This window comes from Gossypium raimondii, chromosome 7 (genome assembly GCF_025698545.1).
Source record: "Gossypium raimondii isolate GPD5lz chromosome 7, ASM2569854v1, whole genome shotgun sequence".
Classification (NCBI taxonomy): Eukaryota; Viridiplantae; Streptophyta; class Magnoliopsida; order Malvales; family Malvaceae; genus Gossypium; species Gossypium raimondii.
Window position 1 is genome coordinate 4,908,008 of NC_068571.1, and position 22,100 is coordinate 4,930,107.

Genomic DNA, 22,100 nt, shown 5'->3' on the forward strand with positions numbered 1-22,100 from the left:
TTTCCGCACAATGATTATATGGTATGGCAAGGAGAGGCACAGGGATAATATTTTGTGAGGAGTGGGTACTAGCTCCTCTTACAAGGTATTATGGTCCTTATTACTAATTACCACTAGAATCTATATATGGTTTTTACTGGAAATTGTAGGGCCTAAATTTGCCCCCTAAACTAAAGATTAGAATCTAGAGAATTTTCATGAATTACCTACCTACCCTAAGCAATCTACATTACAAGAGATTAGCTGGAATAACAATATGCCCTAGTTGTGCTGAGGAATCAAAGACCAGAGAGCATGTATTTCACAATTGCCCTGCAACAAAAGAGATATGGCAAAAGTTAAAAATTGCTTGGCCACAATTGGCGATAGACTCGGAGTGTATGGAATGGCTTGCCTAGGTTTTCGAACAAAACTCTACCAATCAATACTGATTTTTTGTTGTTGTGTGTTATGGGCAATATAGACAAAAAGGAATAAGTTGGTGCATGAGGGACTGTAACCTCCCCAACTTGGTCGAGACGTTAAACCCGAATTCGGGAGATTACATTGACCACCAAAATGGCCTAGCAAAATTATTGGAGTTTTAAAAACTATTAATTAAAAACAATTGTTTATTTTAGAAGGAAGTTTAGACTCATTTCAGAAAAACTCAAGAGTTAAAAAAACAATGCTTAATATATTCTTTATAACGGTGTTTACTATTGAAGACTTAGTTGAAAATTTGAATTACTTTCTTAACAGAACACATTTACAATTTAGCAGTGGAAAAGTGATATTAACGTAATTTTAATGAAAACTATGTTTCATGCATAATTAAATAAAAATGCATATTCTAATAGCCTAAATAATTTAAATGTCATGCGTACCTAACTAATAACAATAAGCTAAGTCCCATGCCACAATATTAATAATATAGTTTCAAACAACTAGAATTATAAAATAATCAGTTTAAAATACTTTTATATAGAAATCAATATTCTGAGCTGAGCCCTACAAATGCCAAGTCCACGTCCTAACCTTGTGAGATATCTAAAAAGAAAAAAAATAAGGGCGGTAAGCTATGAAAGCTCAGTGTGAGTTCCATCACAAGAAAGTCGAAACAAAACAGTAGGCAAAGCACTTTAACAATTCCAATAATAAACACAATCACAAAGCATATCAAATTAACGATTTTTCACGTAAAATACTTCACTATAAATTTTTCAAAATTCAGAATAATCATAATTGAATAATAATTCAGAATATCGTTACTTTAGATTAACTCAGCACAAGAATAATCAAAATAATGATTAATCATACGAAAATACTATTCATCAAACAATTCTCCATAGTAGTTTCACACGTATCAATATTTTAGATCACACAAGAATGAACATATGTATATATATGTATCATATCAGAAATCACAGTTGTATGCACATGTTTTTATGAATGCCATACAATTTCAGTTTATCAAAAAATCCTACCCCACTGCTACACACCACATTAGGAGTTTCTCATAACTCCATCCACCAACACACAGACTTTGTGGTTAAACCATTACTGGTTCGCATATGACAACTACCATAAGTTGCGATCAACACAGTAATATTGCGGATGAAAGCCGTCACATAACTGTGAATACACAACAAAATCCTGCAGATGGAATTTGCTTTTGACTATGGATACACAGCAAGTATCGTCGCAGATAGGACCTGCTATGGCTGTGGGTACATAACGTTTTGCAGATAAAAACTATTGCATGGCTTGTGACTTGTACAACCATCTTTATTTTGTAGATAAACTGCTAGATACTTCCTCCACTCATAACGTCCGACCCCATGCAATGCATTATGGTATGCTTATAACAATTTCAAATGGTAGCAATTAATATGCATGTAACAGATCAATACAGTAGCATTTAATATGTCTTTAACAAAACAATACAGTGGTAAACAATATGCTCTTATCAGTTCGATTCAATAGCAATTAATATGCTTGTGATGAATTAATCTTAGTAACTGAAGTCATGTTTTCTATGATTAGTTTAACAATATGAGGCATTTTATATGTTCAATCACAAATACCGATGCAAAAGGCATAATTATTGCTCACAAATCCTGTAAATACATATAAATATTATCTGGTATTAGTCAATCTAACAATGAATTCTAGCATAATTCATACTATCAGAGACTTAATTGCATAAAGTATTGCACTAAAAATAGTTTGGGAACCATTCAAGGACTAATCTGCACAAAACATAAAATTCTAGGCAAAACTATAAAATTTAATAAATAGGGGCACATGATTGTGTGGGATGACTCAAGTCATATGGTCCAAATGGATAGCCCACATGCCCGTCAAGTCTGGGCTAGTTTAGCTTTGCTTCTATTTTCTCATAGAAGAACACACACCTGACTTTCGAGGTCTCATATGACAATCCTCATGTCCAAAATTTATCCGAGATACCTACAACGAGTTTTTTTATCTACAAATACGCAAGAATTAATATCAACTTTCAAGATTTACCGGAATCATCAAGATATTTAGGAAAACCCGTAAAAGATTCAAAATTGATTTGAAAGATTGTCAAGAACGATGTTATTCCAAGATTCTATAAAATTAAAAATAAGAATTCTTACCGATCCGTTAAAAACAAATTTTGATAGTGTTACACTAAAACAATATGAAGAATGGATTAAACGGGGTGGAAATTGGGTTTGGGATTTCAACAATAAATTTCCAGCAAAAGAATATGAAATTTTATGAAAAGGAAAAAGTGGAAAAATAAAAGATAAAAAGACATATTTAAAGAAGAGAGAAAAGAAATTCTAGATAGAGTTGAAAAAAATAATCAAAATCCAATTATGATTAGGATAGGGACCAAATGGCAAGGTTAAGTAATTTTTTAAAGGGTTGATTTGGTAAGTTACTCAATCTACCAAAATTTAATAAAAGAGGAAGGGAATTAGCATGATTTGAACCTTGGTGCAAGGGGAAATATGTTGAAGCCTTACCATTAAACAAACAGGTTCATTATTGGTCATTTTCTACCACATTTATTACTTATACTAGTTTGGTTTTCATCCATAGTTGCTGAAAAATAAAAGAGGAAAAATACAAATAGTAGGATTTGAACCTTAGTTCTCTATACGATTGCCTAAGCTCTCTACCACCTAAACTAAGGCTTCTTCTTTATTTTATGAATTCTAACCCCATGATGTTTGAGATGTTATAGTGACAACGAAAAATGGGGTAAGTAATAGCAAACTTCATTATGAGTTACATGCGAGAACTGTACAAACTAGGGAAGAATATACTTCTTAAGAGATTGAAGGATGCGATGTGGAGGTTGCCAAAGTGGTCGAACCTCAAAATTAACTTTGATTCTGCGTTCAAAAAACAAGAAAGTAGATCTTGCTCAGGGATTGTGATAATATATTCGAATGGATGGGTTCTAAGGTCTAAAACAGTGATGAATAACAACATACCTTTAACTTTTGCAATGAAAGTTCTTGCATACATTCAGGCGACTCAAATGGGTCTGGGTATGGGTTTACCGGTGGTGGAGGTAGAATGTGTCACATCCCAAAAATTGGGTTAGTGAACCAAGAGTGGTCACGTCCTCTTTTTGAATAAATATTGTAGGAATCATGTATAGTAAATTGATTTGGTTTAGTGGTTAAGTGTTTTGGATTGTGCGCCTAAAGTCCTATGTTCAAACCCCTTTCCTTGAATTTTTGTTATTTTATCCTAACCCTTAAATTAGAACATCTGACTTATCTTTTAATTTTAAGTGTCTATTAACAAGAATGAGTCTACTAGTTTAGTGGTAAGGCCTCATCTTACTTAGAGGTCTCGTGTTCGAATCTTGTGTGTGCAAAGTGAAAATATTTTGATTCCCATAAACTATGTTACACCGTGCAAAATGTTTTTGAATTGAGCAATTTCATAAAATTAAGTTGAAATGGTTTCAATTAAATCAAACATTTTCAAATATGTTTTGACTATTTTCAAACTAGTTAGAATTGCTCTAGGACAAAAAGTATTGATATTTTACAAGATATTGATATTCTTGCTTCAACAGTTACTGAAATCAGCATTAATTACAAAAAAAATACCGATACACTTTTAGTAGTTATCGATACTTGTTGCCGCAAATGAAGTTAATGACCTGATATTTCATCCCCAATGGCTACATTCACTTCTACAACAACCACAACGGTTGGAAATCAATTAAAGGGTATAAATATCATCTTCTAAAAGTTTAACAATAACAAGAGTAAAGTGAAAAGCTTGAAGATCAATCAAAATAACCTAGAGATTAATTTTTTCATATTGTTTCTTGTAAACACTTATGAGCTTTCATTGTATTCATTTAGCTCAAGTGTTCTTCTTTGTATTTGTGCTTCATTGGAAAACATCCTAATATTGTAAGGATTATTTCTTTGCTTGCTTGCTTGTTTGTTTCTCTTTGAGAGAAGGTTAATCCTTAAGGTTTGGGTAGAAACCTTAAGGGATTTATATCTTAAGATTTGGGGGCATAAATCTTAAGAGAGATTGTAAGGTTAAACATTGTCCTCAAAGGTTACCAAATTAGTGAATTTGGAGAAATCCTTAGTTGTGGTAAGCTAAGGTAGTGGAGTAGGCAATTAGGGTAGAACCACTATAAATCATTGTGTTCTTTGTTGCATATTTTTCATTTCTTCCACCACAATTTCTCAGTGGCCAATTCAACCTCCCTATCAATGATCTCAAGTTGATCCTTCCGATCTAACACACTATGCTGCCCATAATAGAGGAATCTGGGTGAGAAGTAAACTCTTAGCAGCCTAATAAGATAGTAACAAATCAAATATAATAAAATCTGACTTGGATATTATTTTATTTAGTTTTAAAAAAAAAGGAAAATATTCCTAAAATCTCTACACTTTCTACCACCCCTCTTTGTCCACTTCTTGTAATGGCCTAAATTCAAGGTTATCGGAACAGTGGTTTCGGGACCACAAATCCGATGAGGAAAAATTTATTTTTCTTATATTTTTATGGTCTATGATTTCACGGAATGATTTTGTGAAAATTTCATTCAAAAATTTCGACGTTTGGGCACTCAATTTAGTCAAAAGGACTAAATTGTAAAAAGTGCAAAAGTTGAGTTCTACATGTTAGAGGTGTCCAATTGTTATGAAACTTTAAATTGGAGGTCCTTATATGGTAATTAGACCATTGGTAACTTGGTAGACAAAAATGGACATGAGATAAGTGAAATAGAAAATTTTTAACTTAGGGGCAATTTGGTAATCTAGTAATTAAAATGAATTAAAAGAGAAAAAGATGGCAAATTATGCTCATCTTCTTCATAGTGAACGAAATCAGCAAGGGGGGAAGCCATAGTTAGGGTTTTCAAGCTTCCAAGCTTCATAGTAAGTGATCCCAAGCCCCGTTTTTAATGTTCTTTACGTTTTTGAGATCCCGGTAGTTTAATTTAGCTTATTCTAGCAATAATTTAACCTAGGGTTTATATTTGGAAAAATACCCATAGGAAAAAAGTGTTTATTTTGATGTTTTATGATAGAATATGAAGCTAGAAATTATGTTAAACAACTTTTGCTAAGCGATTTTAAGTGAAAACGAGTAAAACGACATAATCGGTAAAAATACCTAATGTTCATAAGTACATGTTAGAGTGGGAATTTGATGTTGTCATAGAAGGGAAAAATGTTCATCATGTCATAAAACATAAGAATAAGGGATGACGTTTAATTTCCGAGCCTTGGGGTAAAAATGTAATTATGTAAAAGTTTAGGGGCAAAATCGTAATTTTGAAAAAGTTAGAGTTGAGGGCTGTTTTGATGAATGTGAGTATTAAATAAGTTAAATTTGCTATTTTAGATCAAGAAGAACGAAACTCGAGGTTAGACAAAGGGAAGAATAAAGTTGAAGACTAAGTTGTTGAATTGGACTATATTTGATACCGAGGTAAGTTTACGGTAAATAAAAGCAATATTTCAATATTTATTATTAATGTTGTTATTTTCCAGCAACTATGAATTTATTTTATGAATTTATTTGATGATGATCCAAGCATGAAATGATAGAGAATTAAAATTAAAAAGTCCCGTTGATACATAAGGATGGTACTGGATACGAATGTCATGACATTTGGGTAAAGAGGTCCCATGTAAGACCATGTCGGGACATGGCGTTGGCACCAAGATGAGAGGTCCCATGTAAGACCATGTCAGGACATGGCATTGGCACCGAGATGAGAGGTCCCATGTAAGACCATGTCAGGACATGGCGTTATATCGAGATGAGAGGTCCCTATAAGACCATGTCAGGACATGGCATGGGCACCGATATGAGAACGTCCCATGTAAGACCATGTCTGGGACATGGCTTTGGCATGTTATGATCAGAAGATACCCGAGTATCCTTATTATTCCAATGTGGTTCAACGGGCTAGTAAACGAATCAGGTACATGAAAGCTCAGTTAAAAATAAGAAATGGCAAGCTCAGGTAAGTTATAAGAGTTAAGAATTTATTATATTAACAATTGATATTCAACGATGCAGTAAGAGAAGAGTAAGTTATGAACACAAGTATATTAAGTAAACAAGCAAGAGAACTAGTATGAGATTAACTAAAGAGTAAACTAGAGATATAGACACTTGAGTTTAATTAATTGTGGTTAATGTTGTTATTTATTTGCTAGTAAACTTACTAAGCTTTATGCTTACTTCTTTTATTTCTCTTCCTCGTATAGTACTGCAAGCTACTTCAAGGATCCTAAAGAAGTCGGAGATCGTCCACACTATCAACCACAATCGCTCGGTATTTTATGATGAAACACGTTTGAGTTATGGCATGTATAGGGATTTAGTTATTTTGTATGTTTGTGATTATGATTTTGCTAATGAATGATGTGTAAGCATTTGGTGATGTATAATCATTAAAATGGTTAAGTATGAAGGTGTTTGTTGTTATGAAAGTCTAGGTGAAAAATTATGCATGGAAATCATGAAAGTATAAAATTTTGCAAAGAAACAGAATTCAGGTAGCACTGTGACGTGACTTTGAAAAATCACCTAGGATGGTATAAAATGAATTAGAGGGTGACTGATATATGGAATTAAATCTTGTTGAATCTATTTTCATGGAAAAATAACGGTGTAGCAAAAGGAAATTTATATTTTAAGATATGTGAATTTTAGTAAGATAGGGTCATAACTATTTTTGGAGTCCCCTGTTTTGAGTTTAGAAAATCATTAAAAATTGTACAAAAATGGTTATGAGTTATAGTTTATATGTATAGATTTCTCATTGAGTCTATTTTCTGTAGAAACAAGTAAGAACTTCATATGAAAATCCTACAGTGAGAAAACTTATTTTTAGTGACTAGAGGTTAGGGCAGTCAGGTGGTGAAACAGGGGAGACTTTAACTAATAAACTGTACTAATTGGCTGAACCAAAAATTCTAAAAATTTTATGGTGAGTATATATATGAGTCTAGTTTCAGGTAAAATTTACAGAGTTAAATTTCAAGTTCCGTAGCTTGAGATATAGTTAATTTAGTAACTGCTGCGCGATTGGACAGCTTTGCTGTAAATAGTGAAATTAATTTTCAAAGTAAATTTTTATGCTCCGAATTAGTATGATAAGTTAAGTAATGCCTCGTACTCGACTTTGGCAACGGTCTCGGGTAAGGGGTGTTACACTTCTCCATCTCCTATTTGCTTTTTTTGGTTATAGTAAGTTTCTGTCACCTTTTCCTCTTTTGGTTTTTTTCTTTTTTTTTGTTCTATTCCACATCTTTTCCATAACCAACCCCTATTCATTCTTTTTTAAGACGCCCTTTTGCCATTGTACTACTGTCGTTTATTGTTCTGTTATCTTATTGTTTCTTTACTTTTCGTCTCTTTTGTTGTTGAGTTATTTTGTGCCAACATCCTTTTCAATCTTGATTGTTGGCTGTGTGTGGTAAGGGTGTTGGTTTAAGATTCGTATTTTATAAAGGATTTATTTTTTACATGCTTGGATATGAATTCTTATTTTTGGTAATAATAGTTTTAATGGTTGGAAATCTATGATTTAGGTGAAGAATTGGAAGCTCTTGATCTTCTAAAAATGAAAGCATTAGGAACTTCTTCCGTTGAGGTGAGTGTTCGGTGCTTTGTTAAAGCTGAATCTTGGTGTTAAAAAAAACAATCCAAATGTTTAACATTATGGCTAATTTAGTGGTTGGAATTAGTGTGACATTTGCTAAATAGTTCATTCTGAATGTTGTTTTAGATGCTGGAATTACAACTATTGTGTTGACATCAAAAAACGACCAGGTGTATACCTTTTGTCCCAAAAAATAGCAAACGATGCGAAGCCAAAAACCTCACTGTCGACGCCACATGATCATGTGATAGACCGTGTGAGCCACACGGCTATGTGACAAACCGTGTAAGCCACATGGTCGTGTGAACCACATGACCGTATGCCAGATCGTATTGGCCACACAAGCGTGTGAGCCCATTTTTTATAAAATTTAGTTAATGCCATATTTTGAAGTGCGTTTTGAGGTTAGCAATATTATAGAGTTTGTTAAGTGATATTCATATTTTTGGTATATGAATTTGTGGGTTTTTATTTGTACGAGTAATTTCTAAAAGCATGTTAATTGTAGTAATTTTGTATCTGATATGAAAATTTTAAGTATATCATTAGCATGTTTCCGATATGTAAGCATGTCTGATCTGTGTGCATCTGAATATTTGGTTATGCTATCATTGCATGTGAATTGGAATGAGATAATTATGTGACAGAGGAAGTGTTGACTGTTTAATGATTTGCCTTATCTGGTGGTTTAACCATATATCTGTTCTAATAGCTTGACTGCAACCCTATTGACTTAACCACACTTATCTGATTCTGGCAGATAACTACATTATTTCTGGCAACTTGACTGCACTATTCTAAAAAGTGACATACGCTTACTTATAGGTGTGTGAGGTTAGATGAGTATTTGTTACCCTATTTAGTGTGTAGGGATGGACAAAGTTGGTGTGTAGCGAATGAGGTAGGATTTGTATCTATTTTGTAATAAGTGTTGCATCACACGATATGACATGTCATCTGTATCTGATCTAATTATTATGTTGCATCGTATAGTATGCCACGTTGTGTATTATGTTTGATTTCTAATCTTTATATGAATTTGCTATCTGTTCTGTTTGTATAGGCTAAGTTACACACTGAACTTGTAAGCTCACCCAACTTTTCTAACTTCATAGGTAATCAGCAAACTTAAAACCAGACGGCGTGTAGGAGCTCATATTGGTTTCTCAATTAATTAAATATGATGGTGCACGTTTTTAAACTATTCTGGACTTTTTGAACTGTAAATCTATTTTTAGATTTTGCTTTATGGTTTTTGTTCATTTTGCTGGATTTTGGTATTTTTAACGTAAAACTACAAAATCGTATGAATTATCAAATTAGAAGTTAGTTTTCAAAACTAAAACTCTAAAAATTTCCACTGCTATACTAAGTAAGTGATTAAGTAAATTTACTGTAAAATAAGTGTTTTCAAATATGAGATTTTCTAAAAACGCGTAAGAGATTAGCTAAAATTAATCTTTTTCAGATCACACGATTTCCAAAATTAGATGTTGATTTGGGTTTTCAAATGTGAAGCATAATACCTCATGATCTGGTCATAACGTCTAGGCTGGGTGTGGGGTGTTACAAAAGGTGACGGACTATCAGTGATTAAGAATATTCAAAGTACTGAGGTGGATTGATCAGAAATCAGTGCCTACATCAAGGATGTCTAACAATTGAGAAAGGGTTTTCAAAGTTGTTGGTTTAAACATACTCCAAGAATGGCGAATGGGGTAGCCCATTCTTTAGCGACAGAAGAGTTGAAGAAAGGAGAACAATTTTACCTGCAAAATGAAGTGCCTGAATATGTTGTGTTGGTGTTGGACAATGATTGAAGGTGGGTGAGAACATCGAACTAAGTTGTTTTTAGTGGAAAGGTTGGAGGTGGAAGGAGGCATCGGAGAAGGCAATGAAATCGAAAAAGGAAGAAAATTCAAGAGTTTTTCAAGAACTATAGTCAGTCGAGGTCTGGTTGGATGCCTTAAATGCTTCTAGAGCATGACAATTCATTTTGGCTAGATAATTATTTCATATCTGTAACTGTTGTATTGCCTAATGAATTGGCCTTAGGCTTTGTTTTATTTATTAATAAATTCCAGCCTATATTTTTCAAAAAATAAATAAATTTAGCCACCGATCAATACACTATATAAAAAAAACCCCAAACGTTTTTTGTGTTGACGACGAGAATATTCATCATCTTGGAAACTACAATGGGTTGGGTGGGTTGTTTTTACTAAAAAAAATTAAATATATATATCAAAATAAGTTTATCTAATGGTTTATATGGGGAAAATTAGGGATATATGTCCAATTTAAAACAAATTAGGGATTTAGACTATTTTTGTCGAAAATTCACTGCATCCTCGCGTACTACGTTCACATATATCGCGTGAATACATTTAACTGATCTACAATTCAAATGTCTAAAGTTTAGCTTAGGTTATCTTTAAACCCTAAGTCCACAGTTTAGCAAACATACTTAAAGTAGAGATGTCTTATTTTAAAGACTCTAAATCCAAAAGTTTTATTGAAGTACTAAAATAGAAGTAACTAAAGTAAAGAGCTAAAGTACACATACTTACTTGGATCAGCGTCGGAGGCTCGGATTCACATTTCCAGAATTAGCCACATAAGTGTTCCAAAAATATTCTTAAAAGGCAGAAGTTTCAAAACACATTATGCATAAAATTTTAAACCCAAAAACCACAGCCCCAGTTTTGCAATCTGACTTTGATACCACTAAATGTAACACTCCAAACTCGGTCTAGACGTTATGGCTGAGTCTGGAGAGATTGCATCAGCTCATTAAAGGACTTTTGATTAAATCAAACTTAGTGTGTGTTTCGAAAGCACAAAATTTGGTAAAACTCTCACATACATTTAGGAAAACTTTAGTCCGGAAACACCTATTTCAAGCCTAGAATTCGAATTCAAAATCGTGTATTTTGAAAGTATTAATTTTAGCAAATCCATTCCAGGCAAACATCTGTTAAAAACTATTTATTTACAGGAAAACACTTAAGAGATTACTTAATTTGCAGTGAAAAATTTTTAGAGTTTTAGTTTTGAAAATCGGAATCCAATTTGTTATCTTGTGTGATTTTACAGTTTTACGTTTGAAAATACCAAATACCGGCGAACAAAACAAAAACTAAAACAAAGCCCAAAAACATATTACAGTTCCAAAACTCCAAAAATATTACTAATGTAAATCACCATATTTAAGTAATAGAGAAAAATAATCTGAGCTCTCGCACGCCGTCCAATCCTAAACTCAAAGATTACTTGAAAAGTCAAAGATAAAACAAAGGGGTGAGCTATAAAGCTTAGTGTGTAACAAAATCAAACTGAGAACATAAATAACACAACAATCAAATCACAAAATCTCAGAGAATCTCATATAGATCAATTGAGCAAAACTAAGAATGCATGTTTATGCCAATGCAGTACTTTTCAGAAAACATAACGTAATCCTACCCAACTCCGTTACACACCAAATAGAGTTCCCCAGAACTCGTCCATCCAATCACACCAACAAAATAATTGTGGTCAATGTCACCAAAGATTACAATTAAAACTACCAGATCAGATATATGTGGACAAGCCACTATATTGCAGCCTAGCTGCCAGAACAAACATATGTGACCGAGCCACCATAATTACAGACAAGCTGCCAAACAGAAATGTGGATAAACCATCAGATAGTGTAGATAATTAAATTTCCAGAACTTCCTCATTTCCATATTATCCGAAACCCCATGCAATGTGACATGGTATGCGTATACTGAATCAGAATGGAAAGCATGTAAAACATGCAGTCGGGTGGCCCACACGACTTCACACACGCCCGTATGACCCACACAACCTTACACACGCCCGTATGACCCACACAACACAATTAACCCAAACTGTGTGACACACACAGTCTGGCACACGGTCATGTGACGTCGATAATGGGTTTTTCGTATCGCGTCGTTTATTGTTTTTCAAGTTTTCTGTTGCACACCTGATCATTTATGAAATATGACGTTACGACACACTTCCAGACCCTAAATTAGAAATTAAATCTAGTTAATTAGCAATGTTATACGAAAAATCCAACACAATATCTGCCACACACACATACTAAACATTCGACAGTCCCTAAAATCAACCCCTTACAAATGTATAATCACTTACCCCCAGTTAAAGCAGCAATTCCTAAGGCTCCTTAATCACCGAAGAAATGTTAGTCGCACAAACTTCACCTAACATAAACACTAGGACCATTAAAATCGACACCAACAAACAACTCAATAGAAAACTTATCCTCCATGAAAAGAAAAATAACACCAATAGAAAACTAACAAACTTACCATAGACCATCTCATTGACCCCAAAATTCCTATCATAACAACTAACAAAGTAAAATGAGGGTAAAACAAAGATACGTAAACAAAGGTTTCAACAGCAGAAAGAGCAAGGATTACAATATCCAAAAATTATAAAAAAAAATTCTTAAAATATATATTAAAAAGTTAAAACTTTAAAAGTTTTCTAAAATAATATTTTAGGACCTAATTAATAATTCAAATTTATCATACTCAAAGTATCTTTTTTTATTATTTTGCTTTGAAAAAATTTCAAATATATATGATTTCAAATTTATGTGCTCTAACATGAAATTAGTTATATTGTAACAATATTTTTATTTAACATGTTTAATTTTTAAATTTAACTTCAACAATTTTACTTGATTCGGCTCCACTCAAATTTCATTTTACTTGACTTGATTCAAAAAAATTTCAAATTGAGTTTGGATGATAAAATAAGACTCATGAATTTAATTAACTCAAAATTTTTTCACTCGGTTCGTCTCAATTCGATCAAACGCTCACCCTTAGTAGTAAGAAATTTAAAGGTTGGGTTACTAAACTGAAAACGCTCCAAAATTTGGGTCACCCAACTGGATAGTTTACCCATAAAAATTTTAAAAATTTTCAAAGTTTGGTGACTCACCATGGAGTTTAACCAAAGAAAATAATGAAAGAAAACATGAACTGTGTTGGTCCAGCAACTAACAACACCGACAAAGCGACAACACTTCTTTAGTCAGCACTAAGTGACTTTCACTCTTATGACAGAAATACCCTGCAAACCATCCAAAATTTACATCCTCAATGCCACTCTTTAAACATCCAACACCTTTCCCCCGTACTCAAGCCCACATCGTTCCCCTAATTCGAGCGTGTACCATAAACCCCCTATTCTCACCACCAAACTTGCTCGATAAATAACACACGCATCAACCCCACCGGGACCGCCTCGGCCCACACGAACCAACTAAAGTTCGGTTACTTTCCATTCCGAACCAAACTCCAAAGCAAAAACTCTATATAAAAATGAAACAGAATCTAAATACGAACCGCAGCCTTGGTTTCTTCAGAATAAGCCTTTTTTTTTCCTTTTTTTCAACTAAATATCTATATGTTTCCTGATTCTGCAAAAACAAATTCTCTACTGTTAAAGTTCGAGCTGTTCTACTTCAGTTACACTCAAAAGAATCATTCACAGTTTTCTTAAGAAATAATTTTTTTTCTTTAGCTGAAATACTTCAGAGAATTATAAATTCTCCATAATTGTATATGTATCTGTGGTTACAGTTTCTGATTGCTTTAAGCTCCGCAAATTCAGTCAGTGTTAGAAGAGAAAGATCTTAACTATTTTTGCTGAATTTGAGTTTTCTTCTTTAAATTGTTTAGATTGAATTAGAGTTTGTGAAGTGGAGATCTTGTTGAAAGATTGTTTGAGCATTGATCCAGTTCACCGGTAATTATTTCTTGGATTAATTATGAATTACATTGTTGAATTTCGAGTGTTGATTTGTTTGGTAGCTGAGAAATCTGAGAAAAAAAAATTAAAAACAAGTTTTGAGGTTTTTTGGTCGTTACTGAGCGGAGAATGTAATACTCGATTTTAGTGAACTCACGCTGAAAGAAGTTGAATTCTCTTCTATTTTTAAATTCTTTTTTTAATATTTACTTGCTTTTTCTAATAGAAGATGTGTTTTAAGTAAAGATCTAAAGTCCTGGAGTGGAGTTTATTTTTTTCTCCTTTTTACAGGAAAAGAAAATGGCGCAGAGTAATTGGGAAGCTGACAAGATGTAAGAGTGATTGCTAAGTTTGTTGTTGCAGCTGTTGTTGATTATTAGCTTGTTTGATTTTGAACTTGTTTACTGTCTTTCAGTAGCTTCAAGTATCTTTCTTTTTTTATGCTACAGGCTTGATGTTTATATTCATGATTATTTGTTGAAAAGGAAGTTGCATGCTTCTGCAAAAGCTTTTATGACTGAAGGAAAGGTTGCCACAGATCCAGTAGGTAATATTTGCAAGCAAATTCAGTTATTATAATATAGCAAATTAGCAAGCTCTAAGCCAAATTGCCTGAATTGTTTGATGGTTCTGATTCTTTGACATACTTCGATGAGTGTACCTTATCGAGCCATTTTGACTATGGTAGTTGTCTCAGTATTTTTGGTGCTACTTTACCTTGTTGAATTGTCTAAATCAATTTTCCTTTTATCTTGTCTGTTAATTGTTTCTGCAGCAATCGATGCTCCTGGAGGGTTTCTGTTTGAGTGGTGGTCTGTCTTCTGGGACATATTTATTGCTAGGACAAATGAGAAACATTCTGAGGCTGCTGCAGCTTATATAGAGGTGCCTCTGTTTTGTTATATAAAATATTCTGCTCATTAACTTGCTGCTCGATTTCTTTTAGACATAATGTCATGTGTTTGTGATTTGGAAAAACAGTCTCAGCAACTTAAAGCAAGGGAACAACAGCAATTACAAATGCAGCAGTTGCAACTAATGCAGCACCGAAATGCGCCGTTGCAACGAAGGGATCCCAGTCATCCTGCTCTTGGTGGTTCTGTAAATACGATTAACTCTGAAGGAATGATTGGACAGCCATCAGCTAGTGTGTTGGCCATGAAAATGTATGAAGAACGTGTGAAACACCCTCATTCTGCGGATTCAGAGACATCATCAGCACTGATTGATGCCAATCGGATGGCTCTTCTGAAAACACAGACCAATAATCAAGTGTATGATCAATTAATCCTTATGTGCACTTTGTTTCCTAGTTTTCTTAATGCTCTAAAGGACTGAGTCTCTCATTCTTTTTCTTCCTTATTTTGTTTACTCAGCCAGCTTTTGCAAGGTAGTCCTGGAAATATGTCAGCTGCTTTGCAACAAATCCAGTCACGAACGCCATTGACAACTGTATTGCCAAATAATCTCTGCTTTGCAATTAATGTTATCTGTCTTATCTTTTACTTCCCTTGCTTCTTTTTTTCTGATTTCTTCCTCTATATTGAATTGCACAATTTACGTATTTGTACTTCTAGGATATCAAAACTGAAGTTAGTTTGGGTGGAAACCCGAAAAGTTTACCTATGGATCCCTCATCCATCTATGGTCAGGCAATTTTACAGCCTAAATCAGGACTAGGTGGTGCTGGTAATTATGCGTAACTTTCCCACTGAAACAATTTTGGCAATATATTACATCTACATTAATCACATGTATTCTGAGAGTTCGTTTTACTAATGTTCATTGCATGGTACATATCAGTTAGATGTTAAATTTTTTTACAAGCAGCAAATTTGGGTAAAGTTTTATTCTCTGGAAATTTATTAAGTATTACCTTAATGATTTAATCTGGAAAAGGACAGTAATTGCAATCACAAATGTTAGACCAATAATGCTGGCATTGAGTGTTGGGAAGCTAGATATCTATATAATATGAAGGCTAGTATAGCTCAGCCTGTGATGAAGATTCTACAATCGATATCGGGTATTCAAGAAACTTTAGTTAATAAGAGTAAGATAACAGTGAAAATTGCTGCAAATTTGACACAGAATATGTGTCCAGTAGTTATATAAAGCTGAGATACTCTGCATGGACATTGAAGCAATACCTTTTTAGTAGTACTTTAAGTTTTGATTTTCTTGAGCGTTTTATACCACTTTTTCCTTATTTTGACCTATTTATCTCAAATTTGTGCCCTCAGTATTAAATCAGGGTGTCCCTGGTCTTCCATTAAGGGGTTGGCCTCTGACTGTAAGTTTCACACTTTCACTCACCTTTTCCTGTCCCTGTTTTTTTTTTTTTTTTTTGGGGGGGGTGTGTTTAAATGCGAATCAAGATGTTGGATTTTTCCGCACAGGGCATAGATCAGTTACGACCAAGTTTAGGAGTACAGATGCAAAAACCCAATCTGCAGACTCAAAATCAATTCGTTTTGACGTCACAACAACAGCACGTTTTGGCACAAGCTCAGTTACAAGGCAACCTTGGAAACTCAACAACCTTCGTGAATGCAAAAGTTGGTCAGTCTGTTAGAAACAACGGATCCATATGCTCCCCGGTGCCATCAAGTTCTCCAAAGGTTAGATCTTTTATATTTCTATCACTTTACATTTTCTTTCTTATTTGTATTCACAAAAATATAACTACTAAATAGAATATAATTTCTAGAAATAGCGAAGCTATCTCATATGATTTGAAGGATTTCTTTTTTTAATTAAGGCATAATGGCTTTTTTGGCTCTCCAATTTGGCAAAAAAATCATTTTAGCCCTCCATCTAATTTTTTGCCCGCCTTTGAACTTATATTTGTTGTCAAATCGCCCAAAATAGAGGGAAAAGTTAATATTTGTTAACTTTACTGATATGGCATACATATGGAATGTCGTGTAGATGACACAACATCATTTAATTAATTTTTTAAAATTTAAAAATATTTTTATATTTTTATACTTTTATACTTTTTTAATAAATTTAATGATTTTAATTTTTAAAAATATTTTTTATTCTTAAAATTTTTAAAAATCAATTAAATACTGGTGTGTCATCCATGAGTATGCCACATCAACTAAGTTAAAAAATGTTAACTTTTCCATTCACTTTGGGGGTGATTTGACAAAAACACAAGTTTAAAGGCCAAAAAAGATGAAAAGTTAAATGGAGGGCTAAAATGATTTTTTTGTAAAATTGAAAGGCCAAATAAGTCATTATGCCTTTAATTAATAAAGATGTAATAAGGACCACATGCATGTTCCATACCTTTAAGTTCTTTGCAAGGGCAGTAGCTGTAACTTGGGATACAATGATGTGCTTTTAGTAGATGCTGCTCTTATCGGGTTACATTGACTTTTATAACCTTCTTTGCTGGCTTTGCTTTTTATTTGATGTTCAGTGGTCTTCCATATCTGTTAATATGTAGTATTTGCAAATGCTTTGTGTCTAATTAGTCGTTCGGGTGCTTAACAGATGAAGATGGGTCAAATGTCACATTCTTCGTCACAACAACAGGACCAATTGCAACAGCAGCAGCAGCCATCACAGCAACTGCAACAGGTTGTACTTCAATGAGAATTAATTGAAGGATCTCATTCATGAGCTGAACTGTGAGCTACTTTACAAGAAAAATATTCTTTTACCAACTACATTATTACTCCAAATTAAAATATGATTTTATAAATGGAATTTTCTTAGAAATTTCCACTTCTGGTTGAACTAATTCACATTCTGTGACTGTTCATTACATTGCAGAATAACAGAAAAAGGAAACAACACTCTGCTTCTGGAGCAGCTAACAGTACTGGCACAGGAAACACTGGCCCTTCACCAAGTTCACCACCGTCAACTCACACACCTGGTGATGCAATAACTTCTGCAACCAGTTTGCAGCATGTTAATAGTGTTTCTAAAAGCATGATGTATGGTGCAGATGCAACTGCGGGTCTTACATCATCTTCCAATCTGTTGGTAGGCCATTTTCAGACTTCAAAATAGCTTTCAAACTCAAGCATGCTACAAACCCACTCTAGTTTCATTACACACAAAAGCATAAGCATGCTTTACCTAGGATATTATTTGTATTTATTCTAGCCATATATGATATATCATTTAACCTAACTCCGAGTGACTATTTTATCTTTCAGCTCAGACATCAGAATCTTGTTGGCTAGTGAAAGGATACAAGTGATAGACTTGTTTGTTAGGTTGAGCTAATAGTTGTGTCAATATGTATTTTTTAAATCTCTCCTTTAGCGTGCAAGTTAAAAAATGCTGAAACTACTTCTAAATTCTAATAGCATCATTACGTTGTGCAGGAAGACATGGATAGGTTTGATCCTCTGGATGAAAATATGGAGTCACTACTTTCACATGAAAGTGACTCAAGGGACATTTATGGTACCATTAAACAATGTCCTCCTGAGCACCCAAAGGAGTCTGCTAAAGGTAACCGTAATATATCTTTTACCTTTACCTTTTGATTTCTGAAAAAAACATGCTGACTTCAATTTGTCTATTCCAGGCTTCACTTTTGCTGAGGTTGGTTGTATACAGACCAGAAATAGCGAAGTTACTTGCTGTCATTTTTCTTCTGATGGGAAGGTGCTGGCTAGTGCTGGGCATGACAAGAAGGTATATTTGTTTACATCGTTCCATCTTTCCAATTCCTTCCCCATGGCATTAAATTTTATAAATTCAACTTCCTTCAAGTGAAAATCGAATCAGAATTACACCTTTCTCCTCTATATATTGTTTGGCAATTCAGTCAGTGCGAAAACAATGGAAACAGATTTGATCATGTTCAGGCAGGTTTAAATTGAAACAAATTTAAGGTTACTAGGGAAAGAGATTGAAAATACATGATTAGCCGTTGTGACAAAAAAATTTCATAAACAGAATGTTACTTGAAAGTAGAGTTGAGTGATAGAACCTTTATTGTTCTTGTAGAGTCCTTTTAAGCTGGCCTGGCAACGACTTCTATCTGGTTAATTATTTTACTATGTATAGGAAACCAAGGTTGACGGCATAATTTCTTTTCAGAAAGATGTCATAGTGACTTGCATTTCTTTCATTAGGTGGTTCTTTGGAATATGGATACCCTGAAAACAGAGAGTACTCCAGAAGAACACAAATTGGTTATTACAGAAGTTCGTTTTAGACCAAATTCATCTCAGTTGGCAACAGCTTCTTTTGATAAATCTGTGCGGTTATGGGATGCAGCCAATGTAATCATCTTCTTCTTACAACTTGGATCTTTGTAAAAGTTTTGCGGATATCTCCGGTTACGACTTTAGCTATTCTATACTCTTTTTGCTGACAGTTTTCTGGCATTGTAGACATTTAGGAAGCATGCATGATAAATCTTTCTATGCTACTATGGTTAACAAGCTAAGTTCATTGTTACAGCCAGGCTATTGCGTGAAAGCATACAATAGCCATCCTTCACCTGTGATGTCCCTTGATTTCCACCCCAAAAAGACGGACTTGTTTTGCTTTTGTGATAATGACAATGAAATTCGCTATTTTAATCTTAATACATTCTCATGCACCCGGATATCCAAGGTTGGCGACTCTTCTTTTCCTGTCTAACCTCTTCAAGATTTCTGACAGTTATGGTGCATTACATTTATAGATTTAGTTTGTTTTTTTTCCGGCATTTACCGTTAATTCCTGATGCAGGGAGGTATGGCCCAAGTAAGGTTCCAACCAAGAATTGGACATTTTCTGGCAGCAGCATCAGATAAAGTAGTGTCCATCTTTGATGTAGAAACTGATAGACAAACATTAACATTTCAGGTATGGCTTGTGTATTATTGTCACCAGATCTTCCATTCTTGAAATATTTGTCATATTGAAGACTAAAGCAAAGGTTTCATCGTAATTAATAGTAACTAATGCATGTCTTTTTTCCTCTTTCCCTTTTCTAACAGGGGCATTCAGAAATTGTGAACTATATATGCTGGGATGCAAACGGAGAGTATTTAGCATCTGTCAGTCACAACTTGGTAAAAATATGGTCATTGGTGACAGGGGAGTGCATTCAAGAACTCGGTTCTGGTGGGAACCAGTTCCACTCGTGTGTCTTTCATCCAAATTATTCCACTCTTTTGGTGATTGGAGGAATTTCAGTAAGTCTTTGTTCTCTATTTATGGTTTATTTTTCCATTTACAGAGTTTTATTTACGAGATGCCTTGGTTCAAATCAAACATTACCTCCATATATTTTAGGATGAAAAACTAGTGTTTATTTCTTATAATTCAAATCAACATAGCTACATCTAGATATTTTAGGATGTAAAATTAGTATTTATTGTATTTATATGGTCCAACACAAAATTAGTATTTATTGTATTTATATGGTCCAACACATTTGGCCATGCATAGGTATGGGGTATGATCCTCCAAATATATAAAAAGTACTTAAAGAAAATCTGATCATATATACCGTATACAGATATCCAATATTTATCCCAAGGCAACCGCACCTCTTAGTGGCGTGGGCAAAAACACGATGTTGCTTTCATGTGCATAGAGAAATTCTTGCAACATTTGTAGCTAATAAATGTAATTGTGTTTGTTTTTACGATGGGGGTGCTGGTGCATGCAGTCATTGGAGCTGTGGAACATGGCTGAGAATAAAAGCATGACAATTTCAGCTCACGAGAATATAATTTCAGCATTGGCGCAGTCGCCTGTCACAGGAATGGTTGCTTCGGCAAGTCATGATAGCTCTGTAAAGCTATGGAAATAATTAAATCAATCATACAAATATATATATATATATATATATATATATATATATATCTCTGTGTGTGTGATGAAAATCCAAATACGTGTGAATTGGGTTGTGGAGCAAAAGCATATTTTGCTTCCAGTTCTCTAAGTGTGTGAATTTTATTTTCTTTCTTGGGTATCTGAATATGAAATGGGTGTATTTATTTTGCATTCTCTTCATAATTTTGCTATGTGAGAATGAGTAGCTTGTTTGCCTTTGGGTGAGAACAGTTTTGCAGTTAGCTTGTTTGCTTCGCGTGAATGATTCGTTACTTTGGTAAATAGCCCAAATTTTCGTAATTATAAGAATTAATTATATTTCTTTCAAAAAAGAAAATAATTAACGAGATTAAAAATGAAAGATTTGTTTATATTTGTTTCATCCTCTTTTTTTTCTCCTTTTTTGTGACAAAAAAAAAGATACAAGTAGTTAAGGGATTATTTGTAGACACATGTAACCCTTCTTCCCTATTAAAGGTTATTTTAGCTATTCAATCTGCTTTAGCGTTTTCTTCTCTAGGGATCTATTCAAGTTCCCAGAGATGGTAAATGTGACTGACTATTGTTGACCTTGAGGGAATTGATTCGGAAGTTGGATTGCTTCAATAGCCTCCAAGCTATTAGTTTGTATCAACACTTCAATTCCTTGTTTTTCTTGCATAAGTGATAAGTCATACAAAATACCCCATAATTCAACATCAAGTATTGAACATTTTCCAGCTGTCGATAAAACTCGATGATCCATTCTCCGTGGTTGTCTCTCAAAATCCCTCCTGCAGCATCATAGCCTGAATTTGTTTTGACAGAACCATCAGTTCTTAGTTTCATCCAATTGTCTGTCGAGATAATCTCTGATCTCATCTTTTGTTTTACATTAGAATTTCCTCTGGGCATGGAAGCATACTATTTTGTCCAATTGTACGAAACTTTGATGATCTCTTCAATGTTCCATGGCACTCCTTGAAAAATATTATTATTATTATTGCGCCATATGACAAGTCCGAACAAAGTTAACCAAACTACCCCATCGGAGGCGAATTTTTGGTTATTTTGCAAATTAGACATAAGCCACTCCTGTAGAGTCCCAGAAAAAAATCGGGCATGCTTCTCTGTTGGAACAATAAGCGACCAGACCTCTTTTGCTGCCCTACAATCTCAGATGGCATGGATGGTATCCTCCGAAACTGCTCCACAGATCATGCAATGATCATCGTTTGTTAAACCGCGCTTAAGCCTCTCCATTTGCGTGAGTAAACGTTGCTTAAGAACTAACCAAATAAACATTCAAACCTTTTGGAGCCCTTGATACTTCCACATTATATTCCAAATTTCATCTCTCAAATTC

The 22,100-nt window shown here is 34.0% G+C and overlaps 1 protein-coding gene across 2 annotated transcripts; it reads left to right on the forward strand.

Moving 5' to 3' along the window:
- Nucleotides 1–13,565: 13,565 nt before the first annotated feature.
- LOC105804786 (transcriptional corepressor LEUNIG_HOMOLOG) lies at nt 13,566–20,983 on the forward strand. 2 transcript variants are annotated; one of them, XM_052633561.1, is made up of 18 exons: nt 13,574–13,945; nt 14,240–14,280; nt 14,398–14,495; nt 14,724–14,833; nt 14,930–15,222; nt 15,325–15,400; nt 15,526–15,637; nt 16,192–16,241; nt 16,348–16,569; nt 17,453–17,539; nt 17,735–17,950; nt 18,298–18,427; nt 18,504–18,613; nt 19,057–19,206; nt 19,388–19,543; nt 19,661–19,777; nt 19,912–20,109; nt 20,589–20,983. In XM_052633561.1, the coding sequence occupies exons 2-18, from the start codon at nt 14,249–14,251 to the stop codon at nt 20,730–20,732; spliced, it is 2,301 nt and encodes a 766-aa protein (XP_052489521.1). In that variant the 5' UTR covers nt 13,574–13,945; nt 14,240–14,248; the 3' UTR covers nt 20,733–20,983. The 2 variants fall into 2 exon arrangements, with proteins under 2 accessions (XP_052489522.1, XP_052489521.1); XM_052633562.1 differs by lacking the exon at nt 19,057–19,206 and having other exon boundaries at nt 13,566–13,945.
- Nucleotides 20,984–22,100: the final 1,117 nt, after the last annotated feature.